A 17734-nucleotide genomic window follows, 5' to 3' on the forward strand; every position below is an offset into this window, starting at 1 on the left:
CTGCTGAGCTACTCAAGCTCAGCACAGTGAAACATTCTCTAAGAGACTGTCTAAGAGTACATGATTAAATAAGAACAAAGGTGGATATAAACCCAGATTCCATAGCTCTCTCCCTTAAGTTCTATTCCAATGCAATTAACGAAAAGTCTGAATTAAAAAGAAAAAAGATAATCTTGAATAGTTTAATAATAAACTCAGAATCAAGAGAGAGAGAGTATAAACTCCCTAGAAATGCAGGAAAAAGAATAATAAATTAAAAGTAAAGGGAATAATTATACCCAGACTGAAGAAACTATTTTAAAGCATTTTTATATTTATCTGAGGTTACCTGAATATATCTATTCAATAAATATATAGTTATTTCATTGCCAATAGTTTACCCTTGCCCACAGTTATGACTTCCTAAGTTATTCCCCTGGCATGTACTGCTACTACGGCTCTGAAGCAGAAAACGAAAGAATGGCCGGCACTGCGCTCCCAGTAGCAATGTCACAAGAGATAAACCCTCCCATCTAAGAGTAACAGTGACTGTGAGAAACCAGTAGCCCCCTGACTGCTATGTGAGGGGTAAATAACAAAAATACTTGGTTTTCATCTTTTGCTTCTCAGATACCTCAATAGCAAAGCGATACTGGACCGCTCTTGGCTTTCTGAAACACTTCTTTCCTTGGCTTTTGTGACCTCAGCTCTTCTAATTTTTCTACTAACCTTTCTGGATGTACCTTCTCCATCCCATTTGCCAAGTCATCCTACCCCACCAGACCTGTAAATATTAACATCAATAGGTCCTAAGCCTCTTGTTTGTTCACTCTCTGTTCTCTCCTGAGACAATCTTATTCCATCCATGGCTTCAATAAATATCCAAACACCTGTGGCTACCAATGTGTTATCTACAGACCAGACTTCTCACCTTTGCTGTAGGCATATGGATGAGACCACTTGATTGACTTCTCCTCTTGGATTGTCAGTGACACCTCAACCTCAGCATCTCTGAAATCAAGCACCCAATCTCCCCTTCAGAGTTCTCCATCTTGGTGACTTCATAACAATCTGGGAACTTAGATGTTATCCTTAACTTCACCTCTCCATCACCCACCAGAGCTAAACTACCACCAAGTTCTCAATTTTCCTAAACATTTCTCAAATTTGCTTTTTTTCATCTCCACTGGCCCTAACCAAGCAAGCAACCATCATTTCTCACTTGGACTCCTAACTGGTCTTCTCATGTCTACTCTTGATCTTCCTATCTGTAACCACCATAATCTTCTTTAACCCACAGATATGATTGTGTTATTCCCCTACTCATATCCCTTAAATGACTGACTCCCCACTGCTCTTAGGATAAGAGCCAAAATCCTTAACTTGGCCTGCAAACATTACATGATCCAGCCACTGCTTAAATCTCCAAATTCACCTCTTATAACTCACTACCTCATTTTTTGCCATCCACCCATAATGACATTCCTTTCAATTCCTCAAAAATGTCATGTCCTTTTCCAGTTTTTGCCATAGAATCTGTCCCCAGGGTCAGAGGTGTTAGTGCACACTGAATCAGCAACAAAATTATCCTAGTTGTAAACATAGTGTGAAGATCCTTGAAGCAACAGAGAGTGCTTATCCAGAAATGAGAGATCTTCAGTACAAAATTCATTCAATTTTCAGTCAACCAGAAGTCAATTATGTCATAATTTAGGGGTCATTTATAATAACCAAATAGTCAATCATATCCTTTCCATTTTTCCAGTATTCACAAGCTAATTTACTTCCAACTTTATCTTTCTAATCATCTTAGTAATTTTTCTCTAAGATTTTTTCAGTTTATTTGTTTTTTTCATAGGCCAACATAAGCATGACAACAGTAATCTAAAAAGAGTTTCACCAGTGCTAAACATATTTGCAGAATATTATGGTTCTTGAATGACAAACCAGTGTTGTTTCTCATAAAACATATTTATCTTTTTTAAATGGCACAACCATAGCACTGCTCCATGGCGTTCAAACACTCAGCTACTCTTAATTAAAAAGTACAAATTCCACGTAGGCGGGACCAAGATGGCAGAGTGAGTGGTCTTCTTTGTCTCTCCCCCATCGAATCTACAACTAACTGGACATTCACCAATTAACAAAGGATATCCAGATAGCATCTCAAGACGCCTAAGAGACTCGTGCTACTATACATCGGAAACCAGACGGACTTCCCCCCGGGAGGAGGTGGAAATAGGTGAAAACTCTCCGACCCCTGACCCCCGACCCCCGGACAGCCTAGTTCCTGCAGGAGGCTCTCTTCCAGTGGACTCCCTGATAGCATCACCACACACCAAGGGTGGGAGTGTGCACTCACCAGCGGAGCGACAGTGGAAACAGGTGACAACAGCCCTACCCAAGCCCCCCATGATTACACCTAAGCCCAGGGGGAATCCCCAGGGTCCTGCACCCACCAGCAGGGAAGGCCTCTGCTCGCCATTAGCAGGGAGGCCCCGCCCAGAAACCAGAATAAAAGAAAACTCCCAGGGAGTGGATTCCCCGGCATGGCACCAGACCGCCTGCTGCTGCTGGGCTCATGGTCTCCAGCGCACGGGTCGGTGCAGGGGGCACCCGGACTTCCTGTGGACGTGCTTGGGGACACTGTTGGAGCTCCAGCGCCCGGCTCTGTGGCCCGGGGGGAGGCTCCAGGGTTCCGCACCCCCCGGGCAGGGAAAGCCTCTGCACGCCATTAGCAGGGAGGCGCTGCCCAGAAACCAAAACAGAGTGAAGCTCCCGGCAAGTGGATTCCCTGGCACAGCACCAGACCGCCAGCTGTGACTGGGCCCACAGTCTCCGGCCCTGCATGGGTCAGTGTAGGGGGTGCCCGGACTTCCCATGGACATGCTTGGGGACTGGGTGGAGCTCCAACACCTGGCTCTGTGGCCTGGGGGGATGCTCCAGGGTCCCGCACCTCCCCAGCAGGGAGGGCCTCGGCTCGCCATTGGCAGGGAGGCCCCTCCCAGCATTCGGAACACCAGGAAGCTCCCTAGAGCAGAACTCCCCACAAGGCAGCAGCTTACCAGCCAACGCCAGACCCACAGACTCTGGTCGTGTCCCAGACAAGGCAAGGGGCTCCCAGAGATCCCATGAGAGTGGAGTAGGGCAGAGTGGAGCTCCGGTGAAACAGCTACATAGCCCAGGGGGAAACTCCAGGTTCCTACAGCAGCCTCAGCGAAAGCCTCTGCACAGCACTAGTGGAGAGGTCCTGACTGGCAATCACAAGGTGGGAAGGCCCTGGGGCAAAAGTAGCACAGCTACGTGAGCTAACGACAGACTGCAGATGTTACCCATAGCTCTGCTGGGACCTATAGTGGACAAATGTGATCTTGCGGGCTCTGTCAGGGACAAAGCTGCGATTATAGGTGATCCTGCTCCTGGCTGCTAGGAAAGCCCACAACACCGCTGCAGACCACAAGGAGGGAGCGCGTCTAAGTGGGCTGCAACAGTAGGCACCAGCAGCCTCAGGGCGCCCTTGCAATTGCCCCCACAACCAATGAGGGACCCCACAGGACCACTGTGACTACGAGGAGGGGTCCAGATCCAGTCAGTAACAGCTGACAGGGTTCCGGGTTGTGCAGTCTAAACAGCTACCCCCCCCCCCACACCAGTCGCAACAAGTGGAAGCAGCGACTAAACTCTATCTCTATGTGGAGGCACAAATCCATACCATCAAGCAGTATGAAAAAATATATTAAATCTACAGAACAGAAGGAAAATGATAAGCACCCAGAAAACAATCCCAAAGACAATGAAATCTATAACCTAAATGATGATGATTTCAAAACTGCCATTATTAAAAAACTCAAGGAGTTAAAAGAGAATTCAGATAGACAACTCAATGAGTTCAGGAGCTATGTCACAAAAGAGCTTGACACTATAAAGAAGAACCAATTAGAAATACTGGAGATGAAGAACACAATGGAGGAGATTAAGAAAAATCTGGACTCTCTGAACAGTAGGGTCAATAATATGGAGGACAGAATTAGTAATTTGGAGGATAGGAATACAGAAATGCTGCAGACAGAGGAGGAGAGAGAACTGAGACTAAAAAGAAATGAAGAAACTCTCCGAGAATTATCCGACTCAATTAGGAGATGCAACATAAGGATTATAGGTATACCAGAGGGAGAAGAGAAGGAGAAGGGGCAGAAGGCCTGTGCAAAGAAATAATAGCTGAGAACTTTCCAAACTTGGGAAGAGAGATGGAACTTCATGTGACAGAAGCCAATAGATCTCCAAACTTTATTAATGCAAGGAGACCAACCCCAAGGCATATAGTAGTGAAACTAGCAAAAGTCAACGACAAAGAGCAAATACTAAGGGCAGCCAGGCAGAAGAAAATAACTTACAAAGGAAACCCCATAAGGCTATCAGCAGATTTCTCAGGAGACACCTTACAGGCTAGAAGAGATTGGAATGAAATATTCAAAACTCTGAAGGACAAAAACCTGCAGCCAAGAATACTCTACCCAGCGAAAATATCCTTCAAATAAGATGGAGAAATAAAAACTTTCCCAGATAAACAAAAGTTAAGGGAGTTCATTGCCACAAAACCTCTTCTTCAAGAAATGCTCAGGAAGAACCTCATTCCTGAAAAATCAAAAAAAGGAAAGGGGTTACAAAATCCAGAACAAAGGAGATAAGCAGAAGGACAATAACACAAAGTAACAGCTCTCCATCAGGACAAAATGCAAAAGAACCGGAAAACAAGTGATAAAATGGCAACAGTAGGCCCCCACATTTCAATAATCACTCTAAACGTGAATTGATTGAACTCTCCAATCAAAAGGCACAGAGTGGCAGGATGGATCAAAGAATAAGATCCAACAATATGCTGCCCCCAGGAGACACACCTCAGCCCCAAAGACAAACACAGACTCAAAGTGAAGGGATGGAAGACAATACTCCAAGCTAATAATGAACAAAAGAAAGCAGGTGTTGTCATACTTATATCAGACGAAGTAGACTTCAAAACAAAACAGATAAAGAAAGACAAAGAGGGGCAGTATATAATGATAAAAGGGACGCTCCACCAAGATGACATAATACTTATAAATATATACACACCTAACACAGGAGCACCAAAATTCGTAAAGAAACTATTAACAAAACTAAAAGGAGACATCAACAGCAATACAATAATAGTAGGGGACCTCAACACCCCATTAACACCAATGGACAGATCATCCAGACAGAAAATCAACAAGGAAATTATAGAATTAAATGAAAAATTAGATCAGATGGACCTAATAGATATATATAGGAGACTTCATCCAAAAACAGCAGGTTACACATTCTTCTCAAGCGCCCATGGGACATTCTCAAGGATAGACCATATCTTGGGAAACAAAGCAAGCATCAATAAGTTCAAGAGGGTTGAAATAATATCAAGCATCTTTTCTGATCATAATGCTATGAAACTAGAAATCAACTACAAGAATAAAGCTGGGAAAGAGCCAAAAATGTGGAGACTAAACAACATGCTACTGAACAAACAATGGATTATTGAAGAAATGAAAGAATAAATCAAATATTATCTGGAGACAAATGAAAATGAAAACACACCATACCAAATTATTTGGGACGCAGCAAAGGCAGTCCTAAGAGGGAAATTCATTGCAATACAGGCTCACCTCAATAAGCAAGAAAAATCTTACATAAACAACCTCAAACGACACCTAACGGAATTAAAAAAAGAAGAACAAACAAGGCCCAAAGTCAGTAGAAGGAGGGAAATAATAAAAATTAGAGCAGAAATAAATGATATTGAAACAAAAAAGAGAGTAGAAAGGATCAATGAAACAAAGAGTTGGTTCTTCGAAAAAATTAACAAAATTGAGAAAGTCTTAGCCAGACTCACTAAAAAAAAAAGAGAGAAGTCTCAAATAAATAAAATTAGAAACGAGAGAGGAGAAATCACAACAGATAGTGAAGAAATACAAAGGATCATAAGAGAATACTATGAAAAACTATATGCCAACAAATTGAACAACCTAGAAGAAATGGATAAATTCCTAGACTCATACAACCTACCCAAACTGAATCAGGAAGAAATAGAGAATCTGAATAGACCAATCACAAGCAAAGAAATAGAAACAGTAATCAAAAACCTCCCCAAAAATAAGAGTCCAGGACCAGATGGCTTCTCTGGAGTATTCTACCAAACATTCAAAGAAGATTAAATACCTATCCTTCTCAAACTATTCCAGGAAATAGAGGAAGATAGAGTACTCCCTAATACATTCTATGAAGCCAACATCACCCTGATCCCCAAACCTGACAAGGACAACACAAAGAAGGAAAACTACAGGCCAATATCACTGATGAACATAGATGCAAAAATCCTCAACAAAATTTTGGCAAACCAAATACAGCAATACATCAAAAAGATTATACATCATGATCAAGTGGGATTTATACCAGGGACACAGGGATGGTTCAACATCCGCAAGTCAATCAACGTGATTCACTACATTAACAAAATGAGAAACAAAAACCACATGATCATCTCAACAGATGCAGAGAAAGCATTTGACAAGATCCAACATCCATTTATGATAAAAACCCTCAATAAAATAGGTATAGAAGGAAAGTACCTCAACACAATAAAGGCCATATATGACAAACCCACAGCCAACATCATACTCAACGGACAAAAACTGAAACCCATCCCTCTCAGAACAGGAACAAGACAAGGGTGCCCACTTTCACCACTCTTATTCAATATAGTACTGGAGGTTTTGGCCAGAGCAATTTGGCAGGAAAAAGAAATAAAAGGAATCCAAATAGGCAACGAAGAATTAAAACTCTCACTGTTTGCAGATGACATGATCTTATATATAGAAAACCCCAAAGAATCCATACAAAAACTATTAGAAACAATCAACAACTACAGCAAAGTAGCAGGGTATAAAATCAACATACATAAATCAGTAGCATTTCTATATGCTAACAATAAACTAACAGAAAAAGATCTCGAGAACTCAATCCCATGCACAATCGCAACAAAAAGAATAAAATACCTTGGGATAAATTTAACCAAGGAAGTGAAAGATCTAAACAACGAAAACTACAAGACCTTCTTGAAAGAAATTGACGACGACATAAAGAGATGGAAAGACATTCCATGCACATGGATTGGAAGAATAAACATAGTTAAAATGTCCATACTACCTAAAGCAATCTACAGATTCAACGTTATCCCAATCAGAATTCCAATGTCACTCTTTACAGAAATTGAAAAAGAATCCTAAAATTCATATGGGGCAACAAAAGACCCCGAATTGCTAAAGCAATCCTGAGAAAGAAGAACAAAGCTGGAGGCATCACAATCCCTGACTTCAAAACATACTACAAAGCTACAGTAATCAAAACAGCATGGTACTGGTACAAAAACAGATGCACAGATCAATGGAACAGAATTGAAAGCCCAGAAATAAAACCACACATCTATGGACAGCTAATCTTTGACAAAGGAGCTGAGGGCCTACAATGGAGGAAAGAAAGTCTCTTCAACAAATGGTGCTGGGAAAACTGGACAGCCACATGTAAAAGAAGGAAAATCAACCATTCTTTTTCACCATTTACTAAAATAAACTCAAAATGGATCAAAGACCTAAAGATTAGGCCTGAAACAATAAGTCTTCTAGAAAAGAATATCGGCAGTACACTCTTTGACATCAGCTTCAAAAGAATCTTTTCGGACACCATAACCCCTCACATGAGGGAAACAATAGAAAATAAACAAATGGGACTTCATCAGACTAAAGAGCTTCTTCAAGGCAAGGGAAAACAGGATTAAAACAAAAAAACAGCCCACTAATTGGGAAAAAATATTTACAAGTTATTTATCCGACAAAGGGTTAATCTCCATAATATACAAAGAACTCACACAACTCAACAATAAAAAATCAAACCACCCAATTACAAAATGGGCAGGGGACATGAACAGACATTTCTCCAAAGAAGATATACGGATGGCCAATAGACACATGAAAAGATGCTCATCATCACTAATCATCAGGGAAATGCAAATCAAAACTACACTAGGAAATCACCTTACACCTGTTAGAATGGCAAAAATATCCAAAACCAAGAGTGACAAATGTTGGAGAGGCTGTGGAGAAAAAGGAACCCTCATACACTGCTGGTGGGAATGCAAACTGGTGCAGCCACTATGGAAAACACTATGGAGATTCCTCAAAAAGTTAAGAATAGAAATACCTTATGACCCAGCCATCCCACTACTGGGTATCTATCCTAAGAACCTGAAATGAGCAATTCCAAAAGTTCCATGCACCCCCTATGTTCATCGCAGCATTATTCACAATAGCCAAGTCATGGAACCAACCTAAGTGCCCAGCAACTGATGACTGGATAAAGAAGATATGGTATATATATATACAATGGAATACTACTCAGCCATAAAAAAGAACAAAGTCGTCCCATTCACAACAACATGGATAGACCTTGAGGGTATTATGTTGAGTGAAATAAGCCAGACAGAGAAAGACGAACTCTGTATGACTCCACTCATAGGTGGTAGTTAACATATGGACAAAGAGAACTGATCAGTGGTTACCAGTGGAAAGGGAGGTGGGGAGAGGGCACTAGGGGTGAAGTGGTGTACCTACAACATGACCAATAATGATGTACAACTGTAATTTCACAAGGTTGTTAACTATCATGACCTTAATAAAAAAAAAAAAAGGTACAAATTCCACATTATGTTATGTGGCTTAAAACAGAAGTATACCACTGCTTTTTATTTTCTAACTTCTTCAATCATTTTGTCTAAACAGTTCAGGTACACTGCCACCAGTAGCCTACTATTGTGTTTGTCTCTACTGACACCTGACACCTTCTAGGCACGAACAATCAGAACATCATCGATAACTACTTGATTGACTGACTGACTAAGTTCATAGATAAAAGTAAAGCATACCTTATGAGACTAGATGTGAGAAAAGCTGCTCAGCACTTGAGTCAATGTAATCAAAACTCAGGAAGGGGGCCCTGCCCTCGATGACAACAGTACTTAACTCCACCAGGGGAAGGAAAATATGCAACCAAGTAAGTGCGCTGAGGTTTTATGGAAGAAGTATGTGCGTGCATGGAGTAGTGGGAGGCAGAGAGCCCAGTTCTATCTGTTGTGGAGCAAGGGGTTATCTGCAGAAGCTTCTTAGATGAAGAGGGATCAATGACTGCATACGAGGATTTATTTTCAAGACTTTAAATTGAGGAACAAATCAAACAAAAAACCACAAAGAAATTTTAACAGAAAATCTAACCTAACCATTGCAGATTGATATTTCAAAAGCAGATCCCAAGAGATCAACTTTTCAGAGATATACAAGTTTAACTTAAGATAACTACATATCATGAATATATGTATGCTAAAATGTCTACTCCTGTTCACTGTTCCTAAATAAGTATGCATTTCTGCTTTGTGCACTGCTCCTTCAATAATATTAAGGTGAATTCTATCACGGAAAATAGTAACAGTGTGGATCAAAGTATTCATATTAATTTTTTAAATTCCTATCATTTAAGCTGAATGTCTTATTTTATTAAAAAGTGAATACAAAAACAAGAATTATGAATTCCAATAGTCACTTACACATTTCATAATTGTTATTTTCCTTGAAAAAACATTTTTACCTGATTAAGGACCTTCTGCAGGTGTGGGGTCCCCATCCGATCAGCAATATGTCTGTAAGCCGGGTGCGAGAGAAAAAATTTCCTTTCTGCCAACATGGCAGCTTTAATGTCCTTCTTTCCATCTATGTCCTTCTGGCTTCTGTTTACAACCCCCACGTAACCTGAAACAAAACACACACCTATGGAGTTTGGGACACTTTCTCACTTATTCTGGGGAGATTTCAAGGCTCCTAAAGAGGCTGAATAAGAAAGGCAAAATTATTTTAAGGCCTGAGGAATGAGTCCCTTTCTAGAACTCAACTTGAGACATCAGTATTTAACAAAGACTGGCTGATTTGGCTAAGGATAATTTTTTAGCATGAACACAATAACGTCTTTTGCCTTTAAAGCTCTGTGCGTTTTAACAGAGTATGTCTCTTAGCAGTTTGGTCATATAGCGGACAAGTAAATAAGTCAGACTTACTACAGTATATATTTATGCAGTCTATGATGAATATTTATACCCTCCCTTCAAACCCTTTCCTTTTCCTGTTTTCTTATTCCTGTTATTTTAAGGAATGGTTCTCCCTCTGGATCATTTTTAATACATCATTTTGGAACATTGTTCCATTCTATAAAAATATAACTAATCATAAATCCATTCCTCACAACTGTGGAGATATTAAAACCAAGCCTCTCATTGGTTACCCAACTGTTTCTCCACCACATCATCAAAGGAAGTCTGCTACAGGATACAATACATTACCCCTGCGAAGAGGCAGCAGCTTGTTCTCTAGAACATCCCTGGCATCTGTTCCTTCATCCATAAGATCCAGTTTGGTAATGACTCCAATGGTTCTTAGACCTGTATCACAAACAAACCCAACATCACACAATTTGCAGAAGACCAACATATTTTAGAGATATGTGCGTCTCCTGCTAACTGTAAAGCACTCATGTTCTGGTCCTTTTCCCATTCCTCTCTGTGGTACTTTGTTTTCTAATCCACTGCTACCCAAGTCTGGTGAATTTCAAGAGGATGAGGCAGAGAGTTGCAAAATCGCCCATCCACAAGATAACTTTTGATTCAACAGAGAAAAAACAAATAGCTGTATCACCAAAATATTGTTAAATTTATGAGTTTATTTTTGTACCATGCATGCATGGAAATTACACATTGAAATTTTCCTCCAAGGTACTGCACACAATATGGATGTTTTCGATTTTTTATGTATTACATTATTAAAAACAAATAAATGAATACGCTATACATGGACCAATGATGAGAGTGTGTCATAAACCAAGCTTATTATTGATCCAGCTGAGTGCCTGAAGTCAAAAAAATTTAAAAAAAGAAAATTAGTGATAGGATAGTGTCATTACCAAAAATAAACTTGCACGTCTAGCAGCATTCACTGGTTTTTAGAGAAGGAAATGCAACTTAATGGAAAGAAGACCCAATTAGGAATTCTGAGGCTGAGATTCTAGTCTCAAGACAAGTCACTTAACTCTATGGGTCTCAGTTTTCCTCATCTGTGAAATAAAGAGTTAGAAATTGTGATCTCCAAGGTTCCTTTCAGTAGTAAAATAATGTAAAAACCTAGACATTTTATGTAGCATATAAGATACAATGTATTTGTCCTGTGCTTCCATCATTGGATAAAATCAACAAGATTTGTCTAGTGATTCATATTTTTAAGTGTATTTCTTTGGACTTCCAATTAAACATGGTTATCTGAGCACAAGCCTTTATCTTTTACATAAAACCACGCTAAAATAATAATGGCTAACATTTATAAAGCCAGCTATGGTTTTAAACATTTACATGTCTTAAATTATTTAATTCTAAAAAGTACTCCAACGACTATTTTTGTAAGATGAGGAAACTAAGGCAGAGAGATTAAATAACTTTCCCAAGGTCATACGCGAGGTCAGTTGAGGCAGTCTGGTTCCAGGGTTCACCAGTTCGGATCCCCGGTGTGGACATGGCACCACATGGCATGCCATGGTGTGGTAGGCATCCCACATATAAAGTAGAGGAAGATGGGCACGGATGTTAGCTCAGGGCCAGGCTTCCTCAGAAAAAAGAGGAGGATTGACAGTAGATAGATGGGGCTAATCTTCCTCAAAAAAAAAAAAAAAAAGAAAGTCATAGGGTTCATAATGCCTAATATTTTCAAAGGTATGAAGAGATTTAGACATCTGCAGGAGAGGCTGGGAATGCATTCGCATTAGATAAACAGAAGACCAGGCAAATGAACAAAAACACAAGAGTCAACTTCAAAGAAGACAGCATCATGCCGGAGAGAAACTGTTATCATAATTTACCACATGGCTCAGCTGTGAGTAATATTTTCAGAGTCACAAACATTCATTTAGCAAAATACGATGGTATAATTATATTAGTAGAATGGGGGGTAAGTGTATATATGCACATGTAAGTACATGTGAGTATGCGAGAGGGACTATAAGCCAGCTAAATCCTTCTCCTCCACAGTAGGAAGTCAAAAGAGAAGATCTAAAAATAAAAAATCAAGAAATAGCAGTATAAACAGATTACATAGAATTACGGAGGCAAATACCAAAAGAAAGCTAAAAGGGTTGAAAGTGGGAGCCTCTGGAAATCAGTAATCAAGAGTCACTGGGAGTGGGCAAAAGACTGATAGGTTTTATTAAAAGTCTTTGGGACTGATTTTTTTCTTAAAGCTATGTACCTTTACAACATTAATAAAAATAAATGTTGAATTTTAAAACTATCTTCTTTTACTACTCTCTTATTTCTGAAAAGGCAGAGGAGTCTGTGCTCAGTGGTGTACCAGAAATGGCAAAGGAAATAAGTTTCTTTTTCACATTTATCGGCAGCTTGAAATAATCAACGACCTCCTGCTGGCCGACGAGATCTATACTGAGAGATCTCAAAAAGCCTTTGCCAGAAGAGATGCAAAGACAGCATGTTTCAAAAGCACTCCACTGGGAATCTAAAGACTTAGATAAAAATAATAACAGAGACCATTTATGGAGTCTGATTAAGTGCCAGTTTCATCCAGGACTCAAACAACAATTCTATGACATAGGTATTATTGTTTTCTCAATTACACAGATGAGGGAAGTGTAACTCGGAGAGGAAAAATAAGCTTGCCTAAAGGCTCCCAGCCTGCAGGGTGTGGAATCCAGGCAAGCTAATTCCATATTTAATCGCTATACTTTTCTGCCTCCCAATTCTTAGCTAGATTCCACAGGTGCTTAGCTGTTATTTGGCAAGTTAGTTACATCATCTGGACCTATTTATATAACTAAAAGTTTAGATGTCTCTTTCAAGTCCAAATTTCTGGGAAGAAGAACTTCCAGATTTAGAAAAGTTTATGTACAATAATAAGTAAAGATTAATTTAATAAAATTGTTGCCCTTCAACTAAAAGGAAAATAAAAACAATAAATTAAGAGCTAACAAATAGTGCATGGTATGGTGTTTCAATCAAGCTTCCCTTCACTAAAGAATAGCCACAATGATGAGTGCTTGTGAGCTCTGACTAAGACCTTGAAAAGAGACAAAAGGCGCTTCAGAACTCTGATTCTTATGTAGCATAGAGGCTAAGAGCACCGACTCAAAGATCAGGCTGTTTGGGTTCAAGTCCCACCTGTGCCCCTTATTAGCTGTGAGACATTAGTTTCCTCATCAGGTGGAACCACACCAATAGAGGAACCACACCACCACGGTTAACATTTGATGACTGGGGTAATTATTAATAACATCCCCCTTTAACTCTCAAAAGACTTCCTATTTGAAGAATAAGTTACATGTTCACTCTAACTTTATATAAAATGAAGAAAATAATAAACCTATGTTTTAATATTAAAAACAGAACTTATGGCTTCTGGTCTAGCACATAAGGAGCCTAGAAGTTGCTGGTGTGTCCTAGCAACAAGAAAAAAGCTGAACAAACAGAAAAATCAACAACCCTTCTTAGATTGATCAGAGAAGTGAGGTCGCAGGGTAAACTGCTGCCCCCAAAATTTGGAGAGACAGACAGGTGAATACAGCGAATCACAACTTATAAGCAGAAAATCCACGGGAACCAGCGCCCAGGTAGGAAAACCTAAACTGTAATTGAGGAATTGCTGGAAGCTCAGTGTGGACGGTCTGAGAGTTAAAACTCCAAAGGAACCCAGCCATAGCGGGTATCCATACTTTTGTGAGTTTTGCCTTCAGGAGTTTGACCAGGTTCTCACAGTGAATATTTGAGAAAAATCCCCTCATGCTTCCAGCAGGGGGAAAAAACAAACAACCTGATTAAAAAATGGGTGAAGACCTGAACAGACACCTCACCAAAGAAGATATACAGATGGCAATTGTATATATGAACAGATGCTCCACATCACACATCATTAGGGAGTCGCAAATTATGCAACAGTGAGATACCACTACACACCTAGAAGAATGGCCAAAATCCAAAACACCAAATGTTGGTGAGAATGTGGAGCAATAGGAGCTCTTATTCTTTGCTGGTAGGAGCAAAATGGCACAGCTACTTTGTAAGATAGTTTGGCAGTTTCTTAAAAAACTAAACATACTCTTACCACGTGATCCAGTAATCACACTCTTTGGTGTTTACCCCAAGGAGCTGAAAATCTATCCACAAAAAAACTTGCACACAGATGTTTAGAGCAGCTTCCTTATAATTGCCAAAACTTGAAAGTAACTAAGATGTCCTTCAGGAGGTGAAGGGGTAAACTAACTGTGGTACATCCAAACAATGGAACAGTATTCAATGATAAAAAGAAATGAGCTATCGAGCCATGAAAAGACATGGAGGGACCTTAAGTGCATATTACTAAGTGAAAGAAGCCAATCTGAAAAGGTATACGGTATATGATTCCAACTATATGACATTCTGGAAAGGGCAAAACTATGGAGACGGTAAAAAGATCAATGGGTGCCAGGGGTTAGGGGAGGCAGGGATGAAAAAGCAGAGCTCAGAGGACTGTAGGGAAGTGAAAACTATTCTGTACAATGTTACGATGGTAGATACATGTCAGTACACATTTGTCAAAATCCATAGAATGTACACCACCAAGGGTGAACTGCAATGTCAACTATGGGCTCTGAGTGAATGACGTGTCAATGTAGGTTTATCAGTTGTAACAAATGTACCACTCTGGTGCAGGATATTAATAGTTGAGGAGGTTGTATATGTACAGGAACAGGGTGTATATAGGAACCCTCTGCACTTTCCACTCAATTTTTGTGAACCTAAAACTACCGAAAGAAATAAAGTCTATTAATTAAAGATAATTAAATGACATAACACATGTAAAGTACTTAGTACATAAAAACCACTCAATAAATGAAAAGTTAGGATCTTACCATAAAGCTTTCTTTCTCACCACTACTCCCACTCTACTCCAATCCTAAACTCAGGTTACACCCAAGGAGTTGCAGTTCTCCACGTGACCATGCGTTCTTGCCTCTTCACTCCATAATGCTATGCCCCTCAGCTCCAAATATCCTTCCCTTCTCTCCTTTTCTTGGCCAACTCCTACCATCCTTCAAAATACCTTTCAGGCCTGTCCTACAGGTCTTAAACAGGCTCCCACAAGCGTAAGTTTGGAGCCTTTCTCTGTGCCTTCAAAGCTCTCTGTGTACACTGAAATAATAGTTCTTATAGGACACTAGGGATCTGCTTATTTGTCTGTCTCACCCGCTGGGTCATGATCTCTTCAAAAATAGGGACTACATCTAATTTGCACATTCCAAGAAATTCATATAGGTGCCAGAGTGGAAACTCAATAAAAGTTTATTTATTAAATGAATGAAAAAGTAAGCATGTTTATTTTTCTTAGTTTCAGACAAGCATTGACATACAACTTCCAGAAAAGAAATATGATACCATTCTACCATGTTACCTAGGTCTGTTGTCAGCACAGTGATTTTCCTGTAAGAACACTGCCATTTCTTCCGTTTACATACGCAACTAAATTATAAGTAGTGTGTTGTTTCATCTAATTAAGAAATGAGACAAAACTAAGCCACGAACCACATTAGCAGTTGCCAGAAAAGTAATCTGGAACACTGTGTACACTGAAACAACAGCAGTGAAAAGAAAAATCAGCGAAGAGTTAGTGTAAACATATATACAGCAAAATTAAAAACAGACTTAGGAAATTAGATGTCCTTCAGTTAACGTATTTTTTTTGTTTTGGATTTTGGTAGGATGTGGGGGGAGTTTGAAGTAAACGTTGTTCTTTCTGTTTGGCAAAAATGATGGAATATTTTATTTCTGAAAGCAATCAGTGATGGATGGGAATAGTTTCATCTTTTTTCCTATAAGTTTTCCATGAACATTATTTTCTTGTTACTTCCAACAATTCTGAATAACAGTTTTCCTTTTCAAAGTCATCAGCTAATATTACTACATGTGATACTAAGTAGAATATTAAGTAAGTTATTGAAAGCATAAAAATTACTGTTGCTATGGTAACAGAGATTTTCTCTTGCTCACCAATATATGCTCAGACTCCAGCAAAGTACTTGAAATATTTAATATTTGTGGAAGCAAGGGAGAGGAGAAAGAGAGAAAGAGGGAGAAAGGAGATGGGGGGGGAAAGGAGGAAGAATTACTCAAAAGATAAGAAAATTTAGACATAGAGTAGTTCTTTCACTGAGAATTTGTACTCCAAAATAGACTAAGGCGTGAAGAAACAGAAGAAAAGCATCCATATATACTTAAATCTCTCTGCTTTTTGTCCCCCTAAAGCCATTTTCTTCTTCTTCCTTGGCATACAGCTTAACTATATTTCCAAATCTCCCTTACAATTGAGTTACAATTGAGTTACAATCTCCCTTATAATCTGCCTGTGATTGAGTTCTAACCACTGGAGGTGATATGTGCCACTTCTAGGCTTGGTCTATATAACTTCCCATATGTGCTCCTGCCTGCTCTTTCACCTTCCACTTGCTGGATCTAACCATAATAACTCCCTAAGTCCCTAAGGGTGACAAATGGAAGTATCTAGTTATCCAAAGTCATAGAGAAGAAACACCACACTACTCTGAAAATCCACGCAGGATGGGCATTTTTACTTTTTGTACCATTACAGGTTCCAGTCTACTTATTACAGTATATTAGTGCAAACAGTGGTCCTTTGGAGAAGAGAGCTGCCTTAATGAAAACCTGGCTTAGCAAGATTAGGTAGTTAGGAAACAAATATTGCAAGTCAGAAAGATGAAGATTCATGTTATGCCATAGGTGTATATTTTGTAAACCTGCCTCATGGGATAGCTAAGACTAAGTGCCTACTGAAGGGAGAAGCTGTTGGAAAGAGCCAGAGTGTTAATTTGTCTTGGCTGTTCCTTGCTGCTTAAAGCAAGGGATTTAAGAAAGATGAGTTCACACAACAAATTTACCATTCTGCAAGCAGAAATAGAACGTATTAGAGAGAAGCTAGAAATTTGGGTCTTTTAATGGTTGAAAAAGCCAACCGTTCTTGTAATCTAAACAATAGAAGAAGAGACTGAAAAGGATCTCAGCAACAAAAGTCCACTAAAAATTTTCAGTTAAGCAAAGGAGCTCAGTAACTTCTGTTTCTGGCTACGAATGAGTAACAGAGTGCAGACATACCTTTCTGTAAACTGCTAGAAAACTGACGATATATACAAAACAATTGTTTTCAGACATGAAACAATGTGTTGCACAGGACTATGATATCTGAGAGATGAGAAACGAGGTAAGTCATACCATTACCCAATTTCTGTCTGGAGGCAATCTCTGGACTACAGCGCAAGGGGGAAAAATCCAAAGAGATCCCAGCAGTCCTGCTTAGTTGAAGAGACACAGGTTGGATTTCAAGGAGGCCAAGGCAGTCAGAATTCACAGGATAGTGTACCACACAAAAGGGGGCTATGACTAGAAAGAGCTCCAGAAATAGACCTAGGGGTCCCCTCGAGTCTTTGAATGCGTGTTTGCCTAAGATAAAACTCCACATGGCTGGGCAAAGCACAGCTTCCAGGGAGCTCTAAACCATCAATTCCCAGAGTTCACATAGGCCTGGGAGTCATTTAAGTTCTCGCCAGC

General features: G+C 39.6%; 1 protein-coding gene across 13 annotated transcripts in view; it reads right to left on the minus strand.

Annotated features, from left to right (window-relative positions):
* The window catches only part of DNM3 (dynamin 3), a 510735-nt gene that overhangs the window by 339585 nt on the left and 153416 nt on the right, over positions 1-17734 (minus strand). For all 13 annotated transcript variants that reach the window (XM_044757592.2, XM_044757590.2, XM_070498083.1 and 10 more), the window contains exons 5-6: positions 10430-10528; positions 9685-9845 (exon numbers count right to left, since the gene is read on the minus strand). In XM_044757592.2, coding sequence (XP_044613527.2) covers positions 9685-9845; positions 10430-10528 — 260 coding nt within the window. The remainder of the gene's footprint in view (positions 1-9684; positions 9846-10429; positions 10529-17734) is intronic.

The sequence above is a fragment of the Equus asinus genome, chromosome 25 (genome assembly GCF_041296235.1).
Source record: "Equus asinus isolate D_3611 breed Donkey chromosome 25, EquAss-T2T_v2, whole genome shotgun sequence".
NCBI lineage: Eukaryota > Metazoa > Chordata > Mammalia > Perissodactyla > Equidae > Equus > Equus asinus.